The 24,697-nt window shown below is 51.5% G+C and overlaps 2 protein-coding genes across 4 annotated transcripts; one reads left to right on the top strand and one right to left on the bottom strand.

The window, feature by feature from the left end:
- The first annotated feature begins 1,761 nt into the window (after positions 1-1,761).
- LOC103985797 (trans-cinnamate:CoA ligase, peroxisomal-like) lies at positions 1,762-3,845 on the top strand. The gene is made up of 2 exons (XM_009403634.3): positions 1,762-2,062; positions 2,144-3,845. Exons 1-2 carry the CDS (start codon positions 1,865-1,867, stop codon positions 3,695-3,697), a joined length of 1,752 nt encoding a protein of 583 aa, XP_009401909.2. The 5' UTR covers positions 1,762-1,864; the 3' UTR covers positions 3,698-3,845.
- A 17,894-nt stretch (positions 3,846-21,739) lies between these two features.
- On the bottom strand, positions 21,740-23,624 carry LOC135612739 (thaumatin-like protein 1b). Of its 3 annotated transcripts, XM_065109361.1 has the most exons (4): positions 23,565-23,609; positions 23,324-23,473; positions 22,520-23,231; positions 21,740-22,091 (listed from the first exon to the last, which is right to left on the bottom strand). In XM_065109361.1, exons 2-4 carry the CDS (start codon positions 23,382-23,384, stop codon positions 21,881-21,883), a joined length of 984 nt encoding a protein of 327 aa, XP_064965433.1. In that variant the 5' UTR covers positions 23,385-23,473; positions 23,565-23,609; the 3' UTR covers positions 21,740-21,880. The 3 variants fall into 3 exon arrangements, 2 of the variants coding, with proteins under 2 accessions (XP_064965433.1, XP_064965432.1); XM_065109360.1 differs by having other exon boundaries at positions 23,324-23,624; XR_010487069.1 differs by having other exon boundaries at positions 21,953-22,091; positions 22,190-23,231; positions 23,324-23,624.
- Between the last annotated feature and the right edge of the window lie 1,073 nt (positions 23,625-24,697).

The raw sequence follows: 24,697 nt of genomic DNA, 5'->3' as shown, positions 1-24,697 counted from the left end.
ATTGAGGAAATAGTTCTTTGTCATGATTTGACACCTAAGCAGATAGTCAACTGACCAATTTTGTTGGAATTTGACTGATTTAATGTTCACATTGATTCCCATGGTGCAATTAAAGTAGAATATTTCACATCATAATTTGTGGATTTTTCTCTCAACTCCCATTTCACATCATGATTTTGTGAACTGTTCACATTTAGTCTTAATATTGGAGAAGAATACTTAAAAGTTATAAGTTTTAAATATCTTAAATATTTAAGATCGATTATATGAATCTTTTATCGTTATTGTTATATTTTTTAATTAAATTTAAAATATTTAAATTTTTATCTATAATTTATACTAAAGTTGTTTTTTAAGTCTTCTTCAATCTCTTTTCAGTTCATTTCTTCGCATATATTTATGTATTTTCACGAACTTTTTCATCCTATAATCTAATTGCTATGGATGTCCAAAAAATAAAAAAGAAAAAAAAAGAACTTTGAGCTTTAATTGTATGTTCTAAGATACTTTGACCAATATCCTGTCTTCTTAAACATGTTGAGGAAGCATCCACAAGTTTTCCGAGGTAGAGCTATCATTCCTTGTTCTTTCCTTGAGCTTGTGTGAACCTCCATGACCGTTTACTAGAAGCCTCTCACAACACAACCCAAACAGCGTGTTGACTTCAACTCCCGGGGTTTGACTTCAAACGAGCATAAAAATTGAAGTCAACTCACCAACTAGCTATCGAAGTCTTCAAGCTTGAAAACTTGAATTCATAATGTAATCCTCCGCAGGTCAATTTCTATAGCCATGAAATGAAACTTCCTCCTCCTTCCCAGGCAAACTAAGTCTACACTCTCTTCCTTCACTTCTTCCAGGTTATCCCAAATCCAACTACTGGAACAAAGAACATATATTATAATAGGAATCCGTGTTTCCTCGTTACTTTGATTCACACTGTTACACCTAATCCTTAGAGATCATGATTCAACAAGTAATTATAATTGACAGAGAACATATATTAAGTGTAGCAAGGAAAGCATGGATAGAAACATCAATGGCTGCTGAGGTAGCAATCATTGGCATGCAAACTGTAGCATCCTTTAGTGTTTTAATCGAGGGGTGCAAATTTAATTGAGCTTCCACCGTTCAGCATATTTACTTGTAATGCAGCAAAAGATTAACCATTGGACACTGTTCTTTTCTCTCTCAAAAGCTTGGCATTGATGCCACCAGCCCGAATGGATTGGTCGTCCTGCTACTGTGTTGGAAATAAGTGCAGCGATGCCTCAAATCATTGATTCCTCTTTAGGAACGATGGTCTTCTGCCATCCTCCGTTAATGGCCAGTGCATCAGATAAAGGTGAGCAGATCTCTCCATGGTCTAGCCGGAGGGAGTCACGGCCTTATCTTTATGGGGGAGGACTGGATTCCACCAGTCTTTGCAGTCCAAAAGCCATTGCTGAAAGCTATCACGAAAGCGGATGACCAAACTAAGTGAAGAAGAAGAAGACGAAGAAGATGGATGGGAGCACCTTGAAAGATTCCAGGGGTGATGTGGCCTCACGCTTGCGAGATGTCCATGATCCCTGAAAATTTTCAGTGCTGAATCAGTCGGTCAGCTGTCGTACCACATGCGGTGTACAGCATCGTTGGTCAACAGTCCACGGTCAATCCCTTAGCATGCGCTATGGTTTCGCATGTACTTCCCCTACAATTTCGCTACAAGTTCGCTGCGTCGTTGCCTATATAAAGCCCACATCGACTCCTCGTGTGCTCATCACGATTCCCTTTTCTTCCCCAGTAATCTGAGCCCTTTGCGTCCGTCTCTAACCTCTGCCACCTTCCCCCCTCTCTCACTCCTGAGATCTAAAACAGAGTGATGGATCGCCTGCAGAAGTGCCCGGCTAACTATGTCGCCCTCAGCCCCGTTACCTTCCTAGAGAGGGCAGCTGGCGTCTACGCCGACCGCACCTCGGTCGTCTACCAGCGCACACGCTTCACGTGGAAGCAGACCTACGAGCGTTGCCGCCGTCTCGCCTCCTCCCTCCGGTTGCTGAACATCTCCAAGAATGATGTGGTAAGTTTATGTGATCATCTCCTTAAGCTTTCTTCTCGTGCTAAAGCTGCAGGAAGTTTCTGACTTGGTATGCATGAACAGGTCTCGGTTTTGGCACCTAACGTTCCGGCCATGTATGAGATGCACTTCGCCGTGCCCATGGCTGGCGCCGTGCTCAACACCATAAACACTCGTCTCGACTGCAAGAACGTCGCCACCATCCTTAAGCACTCCGAGGCCAAGGTCTTCTTCGTCGACTACCAGTACGTCCCCCTTGCCGTAGACGCCCTCAAGCTTCTTATGGCCGACCCCGACACTCCCCAGATGCCACTGGCCGTCGTCATCGACGACGTCGACACACCGACCGGCACTCGGCTGGGAGAGCTGGAGTACGAGCAGCTCGTCGCTAGCGGCAACCCGACTCAGGAACTCCCCCAGCTCGAGGACGAGTGGGATCCCATCGCCCTTAACTACACCTCCGGCACCACGTCCGCCCCCAAGGGGGTGGTCTACAGCCACCGCGGCGCGTACCTAAGCACCATCAGCCTCCTTCTCCAGTGGGGGGTCGGAAGTGAGCCTGTCTACCTCTGGTCACTCCCCATGTTCCATTGCAACGGGTGGACGTTCACGTGGGGAGTCGCCGCCCGCGGCGGCGTCAACGTGTGCATCCGCAACACGTCGGCCGGCGAGATGTATCAAGCCATCGCCGACCACCGTGTCACCCACATGTGCTGTGCTCCCATCGTCTTCACCATCCTCCTTGAGGCCGGTCTGTCCGAGCGTCGTCCCATCGCCTCCCCCGTTCAGGTGCTCACCGGCGGAGCCCCACCCCCGGCGCCGCTGCTCGAGAAGATCGAGCGCATGGGGTTCAAGGTGACGCACGCTTACGGGCTGACAGAAGCGACCGGGCCGGCGCTCGTCTGCGAGTGGCGGTCGGAGTGGGACCAGAGACCGTCCGAGGACCGGGCGCGCCTCAAGGCGCGGCAAGGGATCAGCGTGCTCACACTCGCGGACGTCGACGTCAAGAACGCCAAGACGATGGCGAGCGTCCCTCGCGACGGCCGGTCCGTCGGGGAGATCGTCCTCCGCGGCAGCAGCATCATGAAGGGCTACTTCAAGAACACCAAAGACACGGCCGAGGCGTTGAGGGACGGGTGGTTCTTCACCGGAGACGTCGCGGTGGTGCACCCGGACGGGTATCTAGAGATCAAGGACCGGTCCAAGGACGTGATCATCTCAGGAGGCGAGAACATCAGCAGCGTGGAGGTGGAGACGGTGCTGTACAAGCACCCCATGGTGGTGGAGGCAGCGGTGGTGGCGATGCCTCACCCGCGCTGGGGCGAGACCCCGTGCGCCTTCGTGACGCTGAAGAAGAAATGCGGCGGTGGAGATAACACCGCAACGGAGGAAGCCATCATAACATACTGCAGGGCGAACATGTCACGCTTCATGGTGCCAAAGAAGGTGGTGTTCGTGGAGGAGCTGCCCAAGACTTCCACCGGAAAGATCCAAAAGTTTCAGCTAAGGGAGATGGCTAAGCGCTTCAAGGTAGCGGAGAGGCCGCCGCATGGGAGCAGCAAAACCCATCTTCCCAACCACGGTACGCGCCAGGTTGAGCCGCAGCAGGAGCATGTCTTGGCCATGTCGCGCCTCTGAACACATACATGTATGTTAATGATTGAATTGGTCTCTACATATAAATAGTCTATGTAATATTATTGACTGAAGTCTCCTATATAGGAGCATCTTATGCAAAATTAAACGAGTCACTGCACAAGCTTATTGAGTGCTTGACTTTTCCTCTCATCACCATGGGTAATAATGGCGACATGACGTACCACAATGTTAGCCATACATATATGATGCTCTGCCCCAAAAGAGGGCAATAATGCCGACGAGATGTGTGCTGACGTCACCCACTCTCAAACAACGATCTCATCGTTGTCTGACCCAGCATGCTTGACCGAGGCGGAGGAACACGACAACCGAGGCACGCCCATACCCTGCGGCAGTTCGGTTCTCCCGCAACGTCAATGGCAATGTCAGACGCCATCAGAGGTACGATCCTGCCTCCTGCAGGCAGGCACGTCAGGTAACACTAAACTGCCCTATAAATACCCTCGAGTTCTAAACGAGGGGGAGGAGACTTCTTCACTAAAAAACTCCCTCCACATCATCTGACTTGATCGTCGGAGGGGTCGGGCCGAGCTTCCGACCCGACCTGTGTGCAGCTACCAGGGCGGGATCACATCTTCCCGGCGCTGCGGAAAAGCTTCACTCCCGGCGCAACATCCCGATCGAACCATCGCAACTGGCCACCCCAGCTGACCCGAGGAACGCTGCGCAAGATCCCCGCGCATTCGGACCTGAACCAAGCCGTGTCGGCCCCGAGGCCACGGCATAAAGTTGTTTCCCCTAACATTTTTGGCGCTAGAAGGAGGGACCCCGAATGTCGAGCGATCAGCATATCCACTCTGGCGAACCCGCAGCCATGGGGTCGCGTCCGGTCAGCACCCCGGAAGATCATCCCCTGCGTGATGAACCCCGAGACGAACGCCCCGCCACAACATCGGAGCGCTACTGGCGGCTGTTCAACAACCCGGGTTTGTCGCCACCCGACGCCCCCGTCGGCCCGCCGCTTGCTTTGCCCGAAGCCTTCCACGATCTCGCTCACCAAGTCCGAGCACTGGCGGGCGTGGTGCAGACTATCATCCCGCTCGTCTCCCAACCGATGCCCCCACATGCAAACCAGCCTTTGCAACAGCGTGAGCCCCCCGCCCGAACGCACGCGCCACTTCCCGAGCGCCCTATTTCGCCTCGAAACCGAATAGCCCAGCCCGGGGACCGAGAGGCGGAAGGCACGTCGAGTCGCCTAGAGCCTGAGGCGTTATCCGCGGACTTGACGAACGCCCTGCGAGCCCAGTTGCGCCTCTTTAATCAACGCCTCAACGAAGTACAGCAGGAGGTTCGTAGGTCAAAGGGGGAGCTCGGAGCGGACGGACACCAAGGGTCCCCGTTCGCACCCGAAATACAAGATCAAGTGATTCCACAACACTTCCGGCTCCCTTCGCTGGACGCCTATGATGGCGCCACTAACCCCGCGGATCACGTAGCCACATTTCGTGCCCAAATGGCGCTATATGGGACTTCTGACGCCTTGATTGCTAGTCATAGGTGCCCAGCAAGCCAATCACGTGAGTGATGGCACGTGTGACTTGATACATAATCTTTTTGCTTATTATATTTTGGCGTATATCACTTTATAACTATTGCATAAATGCATACATATATTGTGATGTCCTTGGATTTGTGCAATGGGAATCGGATCGTGATGAGATCACGATAATGAGATCGATTCACCTTTAAACACATATCCTAAATAATCCCGGTCATAGGTTACTCGAGAGGGACATCGTGATAACCGGATAGACTGGTGTGCTGTATACCCGTCCATATGATGGATGCAGCTGGTCTCATAGCTGCTCGTGTAGGGACACTAGGGATACAGTACAGGTGCTCATTGGAGAATGAGTTCACTGATTGATCCGCTTACGGAATGCTGGATGGTTGATGATGCCTTATTGTCAAACAACGATTCCGTAGTCCTAGTGGTGTATCTGGTCCTTAGACTTGAGACACCAAGGATGTCCTGTATGAGTGCTCCCCTCTTTGATACCAGACTTATAGGTTTGGCTGTTCCCAGATCTAGTACAGCTGGTCATTGGGAGTGGTAGTCGACCTTACGAGGGCTATTGTGTGTCAATAGAGGATCATCCACTCTCGGCGTCATGAGAGGAATATCCTATGTGTTCTTGCTCAGACAAATCCCTGGCCAGGGTCATTCGGGTTGAGAGAGAAAGAGTTCTCCGGGAGAATCCGATTAGAGCGAGACTCGAGTAGAAACCGTATGGGTCTGACAACACCATGCTCGATATACGGTCTCTGGGATATTAGATGGATGAGGGACTATAGGTACATGGTAACTGAGGACAGACAGGTCCAATGGATTGGATTCCCCTGTATCGTCTGGGGACTACGGCGTAGTGGCCTAGTACGTCCGTAGTCGATGAGTCGAGTGAATTATTACAGAGATAATAATTCACTGAGTTAGAAGGAGTTCTGACAGGTATGACTCACGGCCAGCTCGATATTGGGCCTAGAGGGTCACACACATATGGTAGGCATTGCGATGAGTAGAGGTTCGGATATGAGATATCCGACGGAGCCCTTGTCTTATTGGATGCAGATCCAATACCTACTAGGGAAGGACCCAATAGGAGGGATTCACAGCCTCATAGGCTAGAGTCTTTGCTTGCCTTTCCTATTCTCCTCTCCCTCTCCACCTCAGAGCAGGCCTGGAGTTTTGAGGAGCGTCGTCGCAACCCTGCTGTGTGGATCACCGCGTCGCAACCCTGCTGTGTGGATCACCGCTAGAGAGGAGGACGCTTAACCTCCTTCACCCTCTCCTAAGGATCTGCAAGGAAACAGGGATATACGATCTCCCTAGGTAACACAATCTCTATACGCAGTTTTGTGTTTTGCGGATTTTTGCGCACCAATCTTCGCACGACGACGAACATCTTTTTGGGAATTTGGGATTTTGTTTTCTTGTTCTTCCGCTGCGCATATGATGTCACCCCCAATGATTACCCAACAGTGGTATCAGAGCCAGGTTGTTCGTGCGAATGATTGGTTTTGAACTGCGTGTATTGTGTTTAGGAAGAATTTTGACGTCAAAATCGTTGACGCAAAAGCGAGGAAGGGCAGCAACAGTTGCTGCCCTCGATCTGCATGCCTGCAGCCACCTGCAGCGGCAGCCGCAGCCGCAGCCAGGCAGCACAGCGCCGGTGCATGCGCAAGCGCTGTGCCTGCAGCAGCCGGCCGGCGGTCTGCTTGCAGCAGGCTTGCTGCCGGCGGGGCTGGCAGCCCACGGGCAGAGCAGGGCAGCGACGCAAGGAAGCGGCGCCTGCCGCCGCAGGGCAGCGACGCCTGCCGCCGCTGCTCCCGCGGGCGAAACCCCCCCCCACAGGGGCGGCCGCCCGGCGGGACAGCACCGCTTGCGCAGGCAGCGGCGCCCGAAGGGGGCGCCCACCCGCAGCGGCATCGCCGCCAGCGGGCGTGCCGCCTGCAGGCGAGGGCAGTGCCCTCGCCCCGCCGCACAGGCCGCCGCCGGCAGCAGCGAAAAGGGGAAAGGGTATTAGGGTTTTTCTGAAAAAAGACAGTTTTGCCCCTCGGAATTTGAGAAATTCCAGTTTCTGTCTTTTGTCCAAATTACGAAAATACCCTTAGGAATTGAGAAATTCCCTACATGTCCCTGATTTCAGAAAAATATTAATTAATTAAAAGGTTTAGTTGATTATTATTTTTATTATTATCTAGTAGTCCTACATGATGATGATTATTTATACATGTGATGTATGATGTGTGGACGAATGATCATGGACCGTGTGATGTGTGTACTTGTGATTATTATTATTGAGGTATGCGAACCTCTATTATATTTCTCGTTTATTGTCGAGCCTGCGTGCCTATGATTAAGTTGTAATCATATGAGGACGAAACCGACGAGAGGACGAGATGGACGATCACAGGGCATGGAGATGCACCGTTGCACACATAGATCTTGATGTGAGTGATTAGGCCTACTGGCTCGGGCCTAATCATATTAGGTTGTGGTCCATGATCATCTGGTGTGATTGCTTATACACATACTAGATATGTATATATATTTGCATGCGATGTAGATATATATTAAATATGTATATGTGTGACATGTCATATTAGGAGACCAAATTATAGAAACATCTCTCGATAATATTAAGTCGGTAAACGTGAGGCAATTAGATTGACCCACGTGGCCTTCCATCGTTACGAGTAGGAACCGAATCCCGGTGTAGGTTGAGTTGGTCGAGTCCCTCGAGACTCACCTATATCGCGATTCGCTATCTTGCTTACGACATAGAGATGTCACCGGTGACCTGAGGACATGGTATGCTTGGTCGAGTCCCTCGAGGGTATATCATCAAATCAGACTCATCTTGTAACGAAGGTGTTGACTTAACCGAGCATCATGGTTGGTCGAGTCCCTCGAGGCCATGGTGATTCGGAGGCCGAATAGGACGGGAATCACAAGGAGTTGTGATCGGCAAGAGTTGCCTACCTTTTAGGCTTAGTGTGATTGGTCGAGTCCCTCGAGGTTACATTAAGACGCTGATTGGATCCTGATCCCCACTAGAAGTCTGCCGGAGACTTCCGTTTCACGTGTTGAGGGTGTCGCGTGACTCGTTAGTAAAATAGTGGGAGCATATTAAGATAGAAGTCCATATCTTGATAGTTTATTTCTTGCAAAATCTGCATGTTATTCATTTCTGCTACATCTTTATTTTCAGAAAATGTCGTTTTCAAATCCCTTACGTGGCATACTTGATGTCAACCGCCTCACTGGTCCAAATTATACGGATTGGCTCCGTAACTTGAGAATTGTTCTCACAGCGGAGAAAATCGTGTACATCCTTGATACAGTGATGCCTACGCCCGAAGAAGGGGCAAGCGAGGATGAGATCGCTCGCTACGTGAAGTACATTGATGACTCCACTCTTGCTCAGTGCTATATGTTGGGCTCTATGACTCCAGAGTTATAGAGACAACATGAAAAGATGGATGCCAGATCCATTCTCCTACATGTCCGCAAATTGTTTGAGGAACAGGGAAGGACTCAACGATATGAGATATCCAAGAGCCTTTTTCGCGCAAGGATGACTGAGGGGACACCGGTTCAGAACCATGTCCTAAAGATGATTGAGTGGATAGAGAAACTCACAGGTCTAGGAATGGTCCTAGAGGATAACTTGTGTGTGGACATTGTGCTTCAGTCCCTACCAGATTTCTTTTCACAGTTCATAATGAATTTTAATATGAACAAGCTTGAGGTGACTCTCCCAGAGCTCCTCAATATGTTGAGGGAAGCAGAGAGTACTATTAAGAAAGAGAAGCCAGTTCTCTACACTGGTGAGACCAGAAAGAAAAGGAAAGTAGAAAGGTCCCTTAAGAAGGGAAAGGGCAAGGGCAAACAAGGTAAAGCAAAGGTTGCTAAGAAAGACCCAGCAAAGGACAAAGGCCAGTGCTTCCACTGTGGTAAAGATGGGCATTGGAAGAGAAACTGCAAAGAGTACCTTGCAGAAAGGGCGAAATAAAAGCTTGATGAAGCTTCAGGTACATTCATGATCAGTCTCCATTTGTCAGAATCTTATGATAACACATGGGTATTGGATACCGGTAGTGCTTATCATATATGCAATTCGTTGCAAGTTCTGGCAAGGCATAGGAGACTTGAGAGAGGCGAGATGGACCTCAAGATGGGTAATGGAGCAAAAGTTGCTGTAGTAGCTGTTGGTGAGGTCGCCTTACATCTGCCTAGTGGAGCTTTTAATGCATTAGATGCATGTTATTTTGTTCCTTCTATTATCAAAAACATTATCTTCATTTCATGTTTAACAGTTAGTGGATATAAATTTGTTTTTGAGAACAATGGTTGTTCAATATTATTAGATGATAAGATCATCACGAAAGGAACATTGCATAATGGTTTATTTATGTTAGACACCACTCCACATATCATGAATGTAAATGTGTCTAAGAGGAAACGAGATGAGGTGAACAGTGCATACCTGTGGCATTGTAGGCTAGGTCACATCCATGAAAGAAGGATTCAAAAGTTGCTAAATAATGGATATCTAGATCCATTCGACTATGTGTCTTATGCAACTTGTGAGCCTTGCATTCGTGGAAAATTGACCAACTCTCCATTTAGTGGAACTGGAGAGAGAGCCACTGAGTTGTTGGAACTCATACATAGTGATGTATGTGGATCCATGTCAACTCATGCCATTGGAGGTTACTCTTACTTCATTACATTTACTGATGATTTCTCAAGGTATGGATATATGTACTTAATGAAGTACAAGTCCGAGGCCTTTGAAAAATTCAAAGAGTATAAGAATGAGGTGGAGAACCAGACTGGAAAGAGTATCAAAACTCTTCGATCAGATCGAGGAGGTGAGTACTTAAGTACAGAGTTTACTCAGTTCCTCAAGGACCATGGGATATTATCCCAATGGACACCTCCTTACACACCTCAACTCAATGGTGTCTCTGAAAGGAGAAATCGTACTTTATTAGATATGGTACGGTCCATGATGAGTTTCGCTGACCTACCCATCTCATTCTAGGGATATGCCCTAGAAACCGCAGCTTACCTTCTGAACAGAGTTCCAACTAAGTCGGTAGTGTCTACACCATATGAGATATGGAAAGGGAAGAAGCCTGATCTTAAGGTTGTTAAGATTTGGGGCTGCCCAGCCCACGTTAAAAGACACAACCCCGATAAGTTAGAATCAAGGACAGAGCGATGCATATTTGTGGGATACCCCAAGGAAACTTGTGGGTATTACTTCTATCATCTCGAGGACCAAAAGGTCTTTGTAGCTAAGAGAGCAGTGTTCCTTGAGAAGGAACACATTCTTGGCGCAGACAGTAGGAGAATGATAGAGTTGAGCGAAGTTAGAGAACCAAGCTCAAGCACCACTCTACAGCCCAAGTCTGTTCAGGTACCTAATACACAATTTTCAACTTTACGCAGGTCTGATAGAGTATCTCATCCTCCTGAGAGATATGTGGGACATATTAGAGGAGAGGATGTTGAGGATATTGATCCTCAGACCTACAAGGAGACTATTATGAGTATAGACTCCGGGAAGTGGCAAGAAGCCATGAATTCTGAGATAGATTCTATGTACTCCAATAAGGTTTGGAACATAGTTAATGCGCCCGAAGGTATTGTACCCATCGGTTGCAAGTGGATCTTTAAGAAAAAGATCGGAGTAGATGGAAAGGTAGAGACCTATAAAGCAAGACTAGTGGCTAAGGGGTATCGTCAAAGGCAAGGTGTTGACTACGACGAAACCTTCTCACCCGTAGCAATGCTAAAATCCATCAGAATTCTATTGGCTATTGCAGCACACTATGATTATGAGATCTGGCAGATGGATGTGAAAACCGCATTCCTCAATGGGAACCTCGAGGAGGAGGTGTATATGATGCAACCTAAGGGATTCGTGTTCATGAACTGCCCAGATAAGGTGTGTAGGTTGCTTAAATCCATTTATGGACTAAAGCAAGCTTCCCGAAGTTGGAACATAAGATTTGATGAGTCAATCAGATCTTATGACTTCGTTAAGAACGAAGATGAGCCTTGTGTGTACAGGAAGGTAAGTGGGAGCGCTATCACCTTTTTGGTGTTATATGTGGATGGCATCCTCATCATTGGGAATGATGTAGGAATACAATCCACAGTAAAGACTTGGTTATCTAGACACTTCTCCATAAAGGACTTAGGGGAAGCATCCTATATCTTGGGGATTAGAATCTATAGAGATAGATCCAAGAGGATGCTTGGCTTGTCCCAGTCCAGGTACACAGAAACCATTGTCAAAAGGTTTGACATGGAAAACTCCAGAAGAAAGGGCAAACATGAATATGATACCTTATCCCTCAGCAATAGGGTCTATCATGTATGCCATGCTATGTACTAGGCCTGATATAGCGCATGCTCTGAGTGTCACGAGCAGGTATCAGGCGGATCTAGGCTTGGAGCACTGGAAAGCAGTAAAGTGTATCCTTAAGTACTTGAGAAGGACTAAGGATCTTTTACTTGTATATGGAGGTAATAGCCTTAAGGTTGAAGGCTTCACTGACTCAAGTTTTCAGTCTGATGTCGATGATAGCAAGTCGAATTCAGGGTATGTGTACACCTTGAATGGAGGAGCAGTGTGCTGGAAGAGTTCCAAGCAAGATACCACTACTGACTCGACCACAGAGGCGGAGTACATTGCTGCATCGGATGCAGCAAAGGAGGGAGTCTGGGTGAAGAAGTTCATCACAGGTTTGATAGTCGATACAGATAGCGACAAGTCGACTTCCTTATATTGCGATAATAACGGGGCGATTACTCAAATAAGGGAACCCGGGTCTCATCAGAAGTGTTCTGAGGAGGTTCCAACTTATCAGAGAGATCGTAACCCGAGGATATGTAGCAGTGGAAAGAGTTCCATCTGAAGATAACATTGCAGATCCACTGACAAAGCCGTTGTCTCAGATTGTCTTTGAGCGTCACAGGAGTCTGATGGGGATCAGACACATAGGTGATTGGCTTTAGGTCAAGTGAGAGATTGCTAGTCATAGGTGCCTAGCAAGCCAATCACGTGAGTGATGGCACGTGTGACTTGATACATAATCTTTTTGCTTATTATATTTTGGCGTATATCACTTTATAACTATTGCATAAATGCATACATATATTGTGATGTCCTTGGATTTGTGTAATGGGAATCGGATCGTGATGAGATCACGATAATGAGATCGATTCACCTTTAAACACATATCCTAAATAATCCCGGTCATAGGTTACTCGAGAGGGACATCGTGATAACCGGATAGACTGGTGTGCTGTATACCCGTCCATATGATGGATGCAGCTGGTCTCATAGCTGCTCGTGTAGGGACACTAGGGATACAGTACAGGTGCTCATTGGAGAATGAGTTCACTGATTGATCCGCTTACGGAATGCTGGATGGTTGATGATGCCTTATTGTCAGACAGCGATTCCGTAGTCCTAGTGGTGTATCTGGTCCTTAGACTTGAGACACCAAGGATGTCCTGTATGAGTGCTCCACTCTTTGATACCAGACTTATAGGTTTGGCTGTTCCCAGATCTAGTACAGCTGGTCATTGGGAGTGGTAGTCGACCTTACGAGGGCTATTGAGTGTCAATAGAGGATCATCCACTCTCGGCGTCATGAGAGGAATATCCTATGTGTTCTTGCTCAGACAAATCCCTGGCCAGGGTCATTCGGGTTGAGAGAGAAAGAGTTCTCCGGGAGAATCCGATTAGAGCGAGACTCGAGTAGAAACCGTATGGGTCTGACAACACCATGCTCGATATACGGTCTCTGGGATATTAGATGGATGAGGGACTATAGGTACATGGTAACTGAGGACAGACAGGTCCAATGGATTGGATTCCCCTGTATCGTCTGGGGACTACGGCGTAGTGGCCTAGTACGTCCGTAGTCGATGAGTCGAGTGAATTATTACAGAGATAATAATTCACTGAGTTAGAAGGAGTTCTGACAGGTATGACTCACGGCCAGCTCGATATTGGGCCTAGAGGGTCACACACATATGGTAGGCATTACGATGAGTAGAGGTTCGGATATGAGATATCCGACGGAGCCCTTGTCTTATTGGATGCAGATCCAATACCCACTAGGGAAGGACCCATTAGGGTTTGACACGGGATCTCTATAAATAGGAGGGATTCACAGCCTCATAGGCTAGAGTCTTTGTTTGCCTTTCCTATTCTCCTCTCCCTCTCCACCTCAGAGTAGGCTTGGAGTTTTGAGGAGCGTCGTCGCAACTCTGCTGTGTGGATCACCGCTAGAGAGGAGGACGCTTGACCTCCTTCACCCTCTCCTAAGGATCTGCAAGGAAACAGGGATATACGATCTCCCTAGGTAACACAATCTCTATACATAATTTTGTGTTTTGCGGATTTTTTCGCACCAATCTTCGCACGACGACGAACATCTTTTTGGGAATCCGGGATTTTTGTTTTCTTGTTCTTCCGCTGCGCATATGATGTCGCCCTAATGATTTCCCAACACTACTTGACCGTCGTTTCTTTACATAAGAGAGCAAGGGTCGAACCACCGTTGGCGGACCCTCGGAAGGCGAAGAAGCCAGCCCCCTATCCTAAGCCGAGGGGGTCCACCATCGACTTGCCGTTGCTAGAGGGTCGGCCAGACCAGACGGTCAAGATCGGGTCGGAGCTACCCGAGCAGGAACGAAAGCAGCTCGTCGGCCTCCTACAGAAAAATGCCGACGTATTCGCCTGGTCGCCATCTGACATGACGGGCGTCGACCCGGAGGTCACACAGCATCACCTCAATATTTCACCCGACGCTCGCCCGGTAAAGCAAAAACCCAGACGGTAGGCCCCTGATCGGCAGTTGGCCATACGAGAAGAAGTGGGTCAACTTCTGGCGGCAGGCTTCATAGAAGAAGCCAGATACCCACGATGGCTATCCAATGTAGTCCTCGTCAAGAAACCTAATGGAAACTGGAGGATGTGCGTTGATTACACCAGTCTCAACAATGCATGCCCGAAGGATTGCTACCCCCTTCCAAAGGTCGACCAGTTGGTCGACGCTATGGCCGGGCACGCCCGCCTCTCATTTATGGACGCCTTCTCGGGATACAACCATATCAGAATGGCACCCGAAGACCAAGAGCATACGGCCTTTCTCACCGATCAAGGGGTTTACTTTTATAAGGTCATGCCCTTCGGATTGAAGAACGTCGGGGCTACATACCAGAGAACAGTGAACAAGATGTTCGCCCACCAGATCGGGCGGATCATGGAAGTTTACGTCGATGACATGATTGTGAAAAGCCAAGAAGCAAGAGCTCACCTTGTCGACCTGGCCGAGGCATTTGCCACGCTACGCAAGTTTGGCATGCGACTCAACCCCGCGAAGTGTGCCTTCGGCGTCACCTCGGGGAAGTTCCTCGGGTTCATCATACACGAAAGAGGAATTGACGCCAACCCGGAGAAAGTCCAGGCGATCATCAATATGCAGTCGCCTCGGACGATCAAAGACCTGTAACGCCTTAACGGGAGGCTTATCGCCATGTCCCGTTTCCTTGCCCGTTCAGGTGATCGCTGCCTCCCCTTCTTTAGGGCACTGAAGAACCCGAAATATTTCCAGTGGATGGCGGAATGCGAGGAAGCCTTCAAACAAATGAAGCAACACTTGGCCAGCCTCCCCCGACTTGCCTCAGTCTCTCCTAGGGAGAAGCTAGGCCTCTATCTGGCTGCCTCCCAGCATGCAGTCAACTCCGTTCTGGTCAAAGAAAACTCCGGCGAACAGCTTCCGGTCTACTATGTCAGCCATGTCCTGAACAGGCCCGAGGAATAATACCCATCGATTGAGAAACTGGCGCTCGTACTGTCAGCCCGGAAGCTATGCCCCTACTGCCAGGCTCACCCGGTGGAGGTCATCACCGACCAACCACTTCGGCAGATCTTGTCTAAATTTGATGTTGCAGGACATCTTCTCAAATGGGCGGTGTAGCTCGACGAGCATGACGTACAATACGTGCCCAGGACCGCTATCAAGGCCTAGTCCGTGGCCGACTTCATCGCAGAATTAACCTAGATCGGGGACGAGGGTCTCGAACAACCTCTCGAAGCCTGGGTCCTGCACGTCGACGGATCGGCCAACTCAAAAGGCATCGGCGTGGGGCTAGTGCTGCAAGCTCCCGACGGGCGGTCGTTCGAGCGTTCCCTCCGCTTCGGGTTCCAGGTCACTAACAACGAGGTGCTCCTAGCAGGACTCAGGTTGGCCCTCGAGATGCAGGTGGTCGCCATCCGCGTCCTCACCGACTCGCAACTGGTAGCTGAGCAACTCAGCGGGGGATACGAGGCTCGGGACCCGACCATGGCGATGTACCTGGCACATGTAAAGAACCTGACCGCCAAGTTTCCTCATTTTACATTATCTAATGTCCCGAGGGGAGAAAACGAGTGAGCCGACACGTTAGCTAAGCTGGCGTCAAAGCCAGCCCTCGAAGCCGGGCCCGAGGTCGAGGAGCTCCCTGCCCGTGCCATCGAAATCGCAACGGTAACCTCGGGCGGCGCGCCTACCACCTGGGTACAAGAACTGCTACGCTTTAAACGGGACGGGACTCTTCCGCCCGACGAAGCTACGGCTCGACGCCTGCGTCGCACGCATGCGTGGTATACCGAGGTGAGTGGATGGCTCTACAAGCGGTCCTACACATACCCCCTCCTACGGTGCTTGGAGCCCGACGAAGCTCAGACGGTTCTAGCTGAGGTCCATGAGGGAGTCTGCGGGGAACACATCGGTGGGCGAACCCTGTCACACAAAATACTTCACCAAGGTTGCTACTGGCCGACCATGTGCCGAGACGCGAAGGCCCATGTACAACGGTGTAGTTCGCGCCAAGAACACGCCCGCACGCCCAGGCAGCCTGCGGTCCCGCTCACCCCCATCGACTGCGCATGGCCGTTCACGCAATGGGGTCTGGACCTGCTCGGACCTTTCCCCCCAGCCTCGGGACAGCGAAAGTACATCGTCGCGGGTGTGGATTATTTCACAAAGTGGGTCAAGGCCGAACCACCGGCGACGATCACGGAGCGACAAATAGAAAAGTTCGTATAGAGGAACCTGGTGACTCGGTTTGGCTTGGCCAAAACCATCATCACAGACAACGGGCCCCAGTTCACCGGTAGAAGGTTCCGGGAATTTTACGCGAACCACGGAATCCAACTAAGGTTCAACTCGGTGGCTTACCCTTAGACAAATGGGCTAGCAGAGGTAACCAATCGGTCCATTCTGGACGAGCTCAAAAGAAGAGTATCCGCAGCCCGATCGGCTTGGACGAACGAACTCCCGAGCGTCTTATGGTCGCTACGCACCACCCCCAAGACTGCGACTGGAGAGTCCCCCTACAGCCTCGCGTTCGGAACCGAAGCTGTCCTGCCGCCCGAGGTAGCCATTGCCACCCTTCGGATAGGAAGCTATAACGAGAAAGTCTCGAACGAAGGACTTCAAACCAGCCTCGACGTGCTCGAGGAGCGACGCACCGACGCACACATGAAAGCCCTCTCTTATTGGTACGACCCCGACCAATTAAGTTAAGCGACCTAGTCCTGCGCAAGACCGAGATCAGCGACCCGACCCGAGCGAGGGGGAAGCTGGACCCCAAATAGGAGGGACCTTATCGGGTCGTCGAGGTAATCCGATCGGGTACATACCGGCTCGCTACAATGGACGGTTCTCCTCTGCCGAGAATGTGGAACGTCCAGAACCTTAAGAAGTTTTTCATTTAAATAAAAAAGTTTTTCGCCCAAGGGAAGGAGAAGTTTTTCGCCTAAAAGAAAGAAGAAGAAGACGCTCCAATACACGAGAGAAGAAAAAGTTTTCTTTTATTTCAAGAGGAAACCAACTTACAAGACTTGACCCGCCTTACAGGACTCGACCCCGACTTGCAAAATCAACTAACACCTTAGAAAAACCAAAATATAGGACCTTTCTTTATTACAGTGGGACGTCCAGGCGGTCGTCAAAGGGGACGTCCTCGGGCATGTCTACCTCCAGATCCTCGGGGTGGGGAGTGAAGGGATCCTCCACCTCGAGGCCAAGGTGACGAGCGCGGAAGTGGGACGTGGCGATTCGGTATCCGTATTCAAAGGACACCCGTTCCGTCTGCGTCAGCCCGAGTTCGAACCCCTCGGACTTTTCATACGCCTCGAGGAGCTCCTTATCCTTGACGGGTCGGAGACGGACCTCCTCCGCCAGCGCTTCTGAGGCCGCTCTCGTCTCGGCCTTCGCCTCCTCAAGCTTCTTGCTGAGGGCGCTCGCCTCCGTCTTCGACAGGCGGAGCTCGGTCCGCTCCAACCTTATCGTTTTCTGGAGCTCCTCGTTCGACTTCCTGAAGGCCTTAAGCTCTGACCTAAGGCAAGCCGCCTCCGCCTCAGAGTCCGCCGCGCGCTTCTCGGCGGCCTCCACTGCTTCCGGACCGGCCCCGGCTCGGGCCTCCTCGACCTGGCGACTGAGCTCGGCGTTGCGACTGACAAGGCCCCCAATGACCCGGCCAGCGTCGCGCACCCTATCCATCAGGGCTGTCGCGTAGTGAAGGCCCTACAAGAAGAAAGACGGGTCAGGAAGAACAGCGTCGGGAAAACAACCCCAAACGGGAAGAAGGAGAAGCACTTACCCAGGTCAAGGACTTGGCAGACTTGCCAAGCAAAGCCTCCGAGGGCAGGGTATACAAATCCCGAGCCATGTCGGGATGAAGTGCGCCCCGAAGGAACGACGCGGAGGAGTCCCCTCCGGCCCACACCTTGTCCCCTCGAGACAGACCTCCCCAGCGGGCGACCAAGGGATCGCTTGCCTCCCCGGACGGGATCTCACCCACCAATCGCGTTAGAAACGACTCCTCGTCCCCGGCAGGCAGCCGGCACAGGTCGCGCACGGAGGGTGGGCGCGGGCCGTTCCCAGCCGCCCACCGACTAGGCCCGGCCTCGCCCCGACGAGGGCCCGCTTCAGCCCCCTTTGAAGGTGTTGCCTTCGCCTTTTTCCGAGGACGCTCGGCCTCGACCTCTAGCAGTGCATCCTTCGAACTGGGCTGTGAATCGGCCGGCAGTGCTGGAAGAGGGGCCTACGGCGCCTGACCGCCTAGGAGCGATCGAAGGTTTACCATCTCTGCAAGGAATAGGAAAAGCATTAGCACTAGAATTGATCCATGCAATGTCCGAACCTAGCATTACTGACGTACCCGGAGGCATCGGGCTGAGACCCGCCTCGACGAGCCATTGCTCGGTCATATTCCGGAGGGCCTGGGAGTTGGGGAGAACCTCTTTGAGCCTCCCCAGATTCCGGCGCTTTGCTTCGCTCAGTCTTGGGACGGTGTTATCGACCCCCCTCGCGGACCACCGGACTCCGAAGCCCCAATCCCTTGCTTGGCTAATATAAAAAAACCTCCCCTTCCACCCTTTGTTGTTTGAAGGGGCCCCCCCGACTCGGAAACCTGCCTGAGCAGATAAAAAATAACCCCCCGGCCCCTTGGAGAGACGGTAACAGGAACGCAACAGGTTGAGGGTGGGGGTGATGTTGGCATGATGGCATTCCCCCAGGAACACCACTAGGTAGCTCCAGGAGTTCGACGCCACCTGGGATGGCGAAATCCGCCAGAGGGAGATGCAGGACACAATGAGGGGGTGAAGGGGAAAATGCAAACCCGCCTCCAGGGCGTCTAGAGTCAAGGCGAAACCCTTCGGGACCGGGTCATACGCTCATTGTCCCGATTCAGGCTCGCTAAGGATATAGTCCTCCGGGATACCATAACGCTCCCAGAGTCCTCCCAGCAATGACCCACTCACGGAAGAGTCTAGGTCATACGGCCACATCAAGGCCTCGAGGGCCCGCGCCGCTTCCCCATCAGAGGATTCAACAGGGGACAGAGGAGGACGTCCCTCCCCGGCTCCGTGGGAAGGGATAGAAGAGGAGGAAGGAGAGGATGTCATCCTCATTGACCTTAACTGAGGGTGCTACGGGAAAGGAAGGGCGACGCAGGAGGCGAGGGGGATGAGGAAGATGGCAAGATTCGAAGAAAGAGAACTCGACGGCGAAAGATAAAAGCGAAGCCGGGCATTCGCTACTTAAAGGGGGTATCCCGCCAGAACCAGCGCCCCTTCGTCTCACGTCAGAAATGCCAAAAGGCACCCCGCCTTAATGAAAGCCTGACGTGGCAGCCCCGTTGAAGCGGCAATGCCCTGACGCCTCGTTCTTAACGCCCGAAAGCGTGCGGCAAAAGTAACCCGTCCCCTCATAAAGAAATTCAAATACGGCAGCTTTTCGACTCCCGCTACTACTAAGTAGGCAAGGAGGGAAAGAAACACAAGTAGCTTCTCGGGCCGCCAAACCGTGTCGTGTTACTCGGCCGCATGATGCCCTAGATCATACCTGCGCGGCCTGCCCGCCTGCGTCGTGCTACTCGATCGCATGATGCCCGAGACCACACCTGCGCGGCCTGCCAGCCTGCGTCGTGCTACTCGGCCGCATGATGCCCGAGACCACACCTGCGCGGCCTGCCAGCCTGCGTCGTGCTACTCGGCCGCATGATGCCCGAGACCACACCTGCGCGGCCTGCCAGCCTGCGTCGTGCTACTCGGCCGCATGGCCCTCGCGACCACTCCTGCGTGGTCTTCCCGCTTGCGTTGTGCTACTCGGCCGCATGGCCCTCACGACCACGCTTGCGTGGTCTGCCCGCCTGCGTCGTGATCCTCGGCCGCATGATGCCCGAGACCACACCTGCGCGGCCAGCCTGCCTGCGTCATGCTCCTTGGCCCCATGTTCCCGAGACACACCTGCGCGGCCAGCCCGCCTGCGTCTTGCTCCTTGGCCCCATGTTCCCGAGACACACCTGCGCGGTCAGCCCGCCTGCGTCGTGCTCCTCGGCCACTTTGCTCCCGAGACACACTCGCGCGGCCAGCCCGCCTGCGTCGTGCTCCTCGGCTTCTTTTCTCCCGGGACACGCCTGCGCGGCCAGCCCGCCTGCATCGTGTTCCTCGGCTTCTTTGCTCCCGGGACACGCCTACGTCGTGCTCCTCGGCTTCATGCCCCCAAGACACACCTGCGCGGTCAGCCCGCCTGCGTCGTGCTCCTCGGCTTCATGCCCCCGAGACACACCTGCGCGGTCAGCCCGCCTGCGTCGTGCTCCTCGGCTCTATGCTCCCCAAGGCACACCTGCGCGGCCAGCCCACCTGAGTCGTGCTCCTCGGCCCCATGCTTCCCGAGACACACCTGCGCGGCCAGCCCGCCTACGTCGTACTCCTCGGCTCCATGCCCCCCGAGACACACCTGCGCGGTCAGCCCGCCTGCGTCGTGCTCCTCGGCTCTATACACCCCGAGACACACCTGCGCGGTCAGCCCGCCTGCGTCGTGCTCCTCGGCTCCATGTTCCTCGAGACACACCTGCCTCGCTGCGGCTTGCCCGCCCGAGAGGAGCTTGACCTCATGTCCCCTGAGACTACTGCGGCACCAAAGGACAAAGCCATGCCTCAGACTCCCCCCTATCGCAGTGACCGACGCATAGCTTCTTCTGGGGGGGAATATAATAAGGGTAATAATGGCGACATGACGTGCCACGACTTTAGCCATACCTATATGACGCTCTGCCCCAAAAGAGGGCAATAATGCCGACGGGATGTGCGCTGACATCACCCACTCTCGGACAACGATCCCATCGTCGTCTGACCCGGCATGCTTGACCGAGGCTGAGGAACACGACGACCGAGGCACGCCCATACCCTGCGGCAGTTCGGTTCTCCACACAACGTCAATGGCGATGTCAGACGCCATCAGAGATACGATCCTGCCTCCTGTAGGCAGGCACGTCAGGTAACACTAAACCGCCCTATAAATTCCCCCGAGTTCTAAACGAGGGGGAGGAGACTTCTTCACTAAAAAACTCCCTCCACATCATCTGACTTGATCGTCGGAAGGGTCGGGCCGAGCTTCCGACCCGACCTGTGTGCAGGTACCAGGGCGGGATCGCATCTTCCCGGCGCTGCAGAAAAGCTTCACTCCCGGCGCAACGTCCCGACCGGACCATCGCAACCGGCCACCCCAATGACCCGAGGAACGCTGCGCAAGATCCCCGCGCATTCGGACCCGAACCAAGTCGTGTCGGCCCCGAGGCCACGACATAAAAGTTGTTTCCCCTAACAACCATCATATTTTAGTATCATGCGTAAAACAAGGAAATGTTTTGACTCTCCTCCTCCACGACAAATGCTCAGTAGTTAGGGAAAATTTTACGTTGACTATTGACCTTTGACAAGGTCAGGTTGATCGTCCTGGTCAATGCAGCGTCGCATGGTCAACCTCGATCCGTGCAGCCCGATCCGTTTAGTCCAGGCAGTGAGCTCCGCCAAAGCGCCAACCCGAATCCAGGCTTCGGGTCCCCGAGCTGTATGGGGCCCGAACCGATTGCAATCAACCCGATCCGCATCATAAATCCGCCATCAAATTTGTAGGGATGACAGAGCAGTATATAATGCATGCCACGCACACATCAATTCATGTAAATATGTGTACAAACAAGTGGGCGATAGAGCAGCCTGACACCGACGACGAACACCAGCTGAATCATTCTTTGTCCCCGTCGCTAACGACAAGAGATGGATGGAAGGCTCAGCAAATCAGCCACCATGACAAGAGATGTAGGGAGGTAAGAGCTGCGAGCGAAACGGTGGCAAGCGCGGCCTCGCGTGCCGCCCTCGGTGAGGCTTGGCCGAACTCGTATCCGCCTAGAATCACCATGGCTCCGCCGTCGTTGGATGGCAGCCCCTCGTTCCTCGGCAAGCCGCCGGTCGCATCAGGATTGTCATCAGTGGACTTGTAGCTGTGAAACATAATAACAAACACCTCATCGGCATTATCAATGCATCACTCGAAAGGAATATAGTATGGGAAGCAGCTGAGGAGAAACAAACGCGTTACGTGAGGGTAATGTGGCGTGTCCATTTCGACTGACATGACGGCCTACTATCTACTGTTCTTTATGCTTGCATGTGTTCGTTGTAATGTCGCATCAATCTAACGTGTAATATCTATTGGTAAAGACCCCCCCATTTGCTGTTGTCTCACAGCTCAAAGGCCCATAAGACGATCGATCTCACGTCATGCTTAAAAGGCAAAGGGGTGAAGACAAATCATTGGTTGTTGATCGATCGGCCACGTCCACCGCGTTGTCTTGCGGAAAAGAGCCATGAATTCCAATTCCGAACTGCATCATTTTGCTCATCTCTTGTCTTTAATTCGACTGTTTACCTGGTGGAGGCCGTGCCGGGGCAGAACGTGATGAGGTAGTCGGCGGAGGAGCAGGTGAAGGTGGAGGTGGCGTCGTCGAAGGCGTAGCTGTAGGCCTTGGGGCAGGCGTTCTTGAAGAACTGGGAGTAGGACGACGGCTTGCAGGTGTTGGGGTTACTGTACGCGCCGCTGCAGCAGTACTGCGCCGACCCGAAGGCGTCGCACGCGCTCTTGCACGCCACGCTCTCGCTCGCACCTGTTCCCGACCACAGCACCACCCGCAGGTCCGACGGGCACACCCCGTTGAGGTCCGCCACGCAGCCCGTGGAGCCGCACCCGCCGCCCCCCGACCCGCCCTGCGGCGCCACCAGCATGGCCAAGTTGTAGCCGTCGACCAGGCTCACGTCGTAGTAGTCCGTCCCATTCCCTCCACCTCCCAGGGTGAACTCCGCCAGCGTGGCGGGAGGGGCCGCCCCGCGGCCGGAGCACTCCACCTTGCTCGACCCGCAGTCGCCTGTCCCGCAGCTGAACTTGCCGGTGGAGTCAGTGGCGCAAAGGGTGCGGCCCCAGAAGCGGCCCGACCACGCTGCCGGCGCTTCTATACTCCTCGACTGGCCTGCCTCGACGGCGAACCCCGTCGTCGAGAGCGCCGCGTTGCCGGCGTTCGACAACACGCCAGGCCACACAGTGTACTGGCAGTTGTTGACGAACGTGAACGAGGCCGCCAAGCAACCTGAAATCAAAATCAAACACAGGCGTGACCAATTCCAAACCACAGAAGCAAAACAGAGACAGATGACACAGCTCCAACTGATACTTCGATACCTCGAGCAGAGAAGAAGACCAACACAAGAACAGACAAAGGAGCCATGAATCCAAACATCATTAGAGAGCACAGTTCTTGAGAAGAAGTGGAAGAGAAATGGTGGGAACCCTCCTATCCTCCTGTAGATGTCGGCAGCGCCACTCCGAGCTCTGTCACGCGACAGGAGAAGGAGAAGGTAGGCAACGGGGCAACGCAAGACGATGGAGCACACGGATTCACCGACAGTGGAAGGTGCCTTACAAGAACAAAACTGTTAGAACGTACTCATTGACCCTTGCAATTGATGTTCTAAGTGTGCTAAGAGGGAGATGGCCATATATAGTGAACGAGATGAAGGAGCAAAGAAGCACCGGTGTGTTAGTTGTACCTATCCGTGACAGCGATCGACGTTAGCTAAACAGGCAGAGAAATTTGGGGAGAGTGGTTTGAATCGAGTGAAGAGATGGGTTATATTTTTTGTGGATAACGTGGAGTGGCAAATCATACGATTACAAGTACTGCTTGGATAAGGCGGCCGAAACGATGCAACAGTGGTTTGGAGGGGATGTGAACGTCCACAATGATCAGCTCCATCCTACGAACGTGCTAACAAGTGGACTAATTACATATTATACATTATATTTTTAGTTTTATTAATATCATAATTATAATTATTTTTTATTTATTATTTTTGTGTCGATCTAACACGTGTTATCACGTGTTTTATTTTTCGAAGTTATTTTATTTTATTTTTTAATTATAAAAAAATTAATATAATTTTTTAAATATAAAGATTACGATACTAATAGGATCCAAATACGATAAGTATTATATAATTAATCCTTAACAAATTAATAACAAAACAGGTTAATATACCAAATTTAATATCTGTCTGATTTATTGTTGCTTTCATGTGACATGTGACGGTGAGTTTGATACACAACTGATGTGATATAAAGAGAGAAACAAATTTTTGTATATGAAAAAATATAAGCAAATCGTAATACATAGTGGAATTAAATAAAAATCACAATCAAACAAGACACTAAGATTTATGTGGATAATCCTTCCAATGTGAAAGGTAAAAATTACGGAGTAAACCAGTGATGATCCACTTTAAGAATAATGAATATAGAAATCTCATAGTCTTTTGCTCAAAACTCAAGAAACAATCTTAAGAGAATAACTAGGATACAAGGATTACGTTATAGCATAATATCCAAAATCTCTCAAAGTAATGACAGTAAGAATCTGCTATAGATCTGATTTAACTTGAGATGAGAACACTGCCTGGATGATTGATAACAGTCTCTCTATGTTGTCCTTGTCTTCTTCCCTTTTCTTCTCTTGTTTTTCTACTCTTTCTACTCTTTTTTGAATCAAGTTGCTGCTAC

Source organism: Musa acuminata, chromosome BXJ2-5 (genome assembly GCF_036884655.1).
Source record: "Musa acuminata AAA Group cultivar baxijiao chromosome BXJ2-5, Cavendish_Baxijiao_AAA, whole genome shotgun sequence".
In the NCBI taxonomy this organism is placed as follows: domain Eukaryota; kingdom Viridiplantae; phylum Streptophyta; class Magnoliopsida; order Zingiberales; family Musaceae; genus Musa; species Musa acuminata.
The sequence above is the reverse complement of the archived record's forward strand: the minus strand, read 5'-3'. Positions and strand labels throughout refer to the sequence as shown.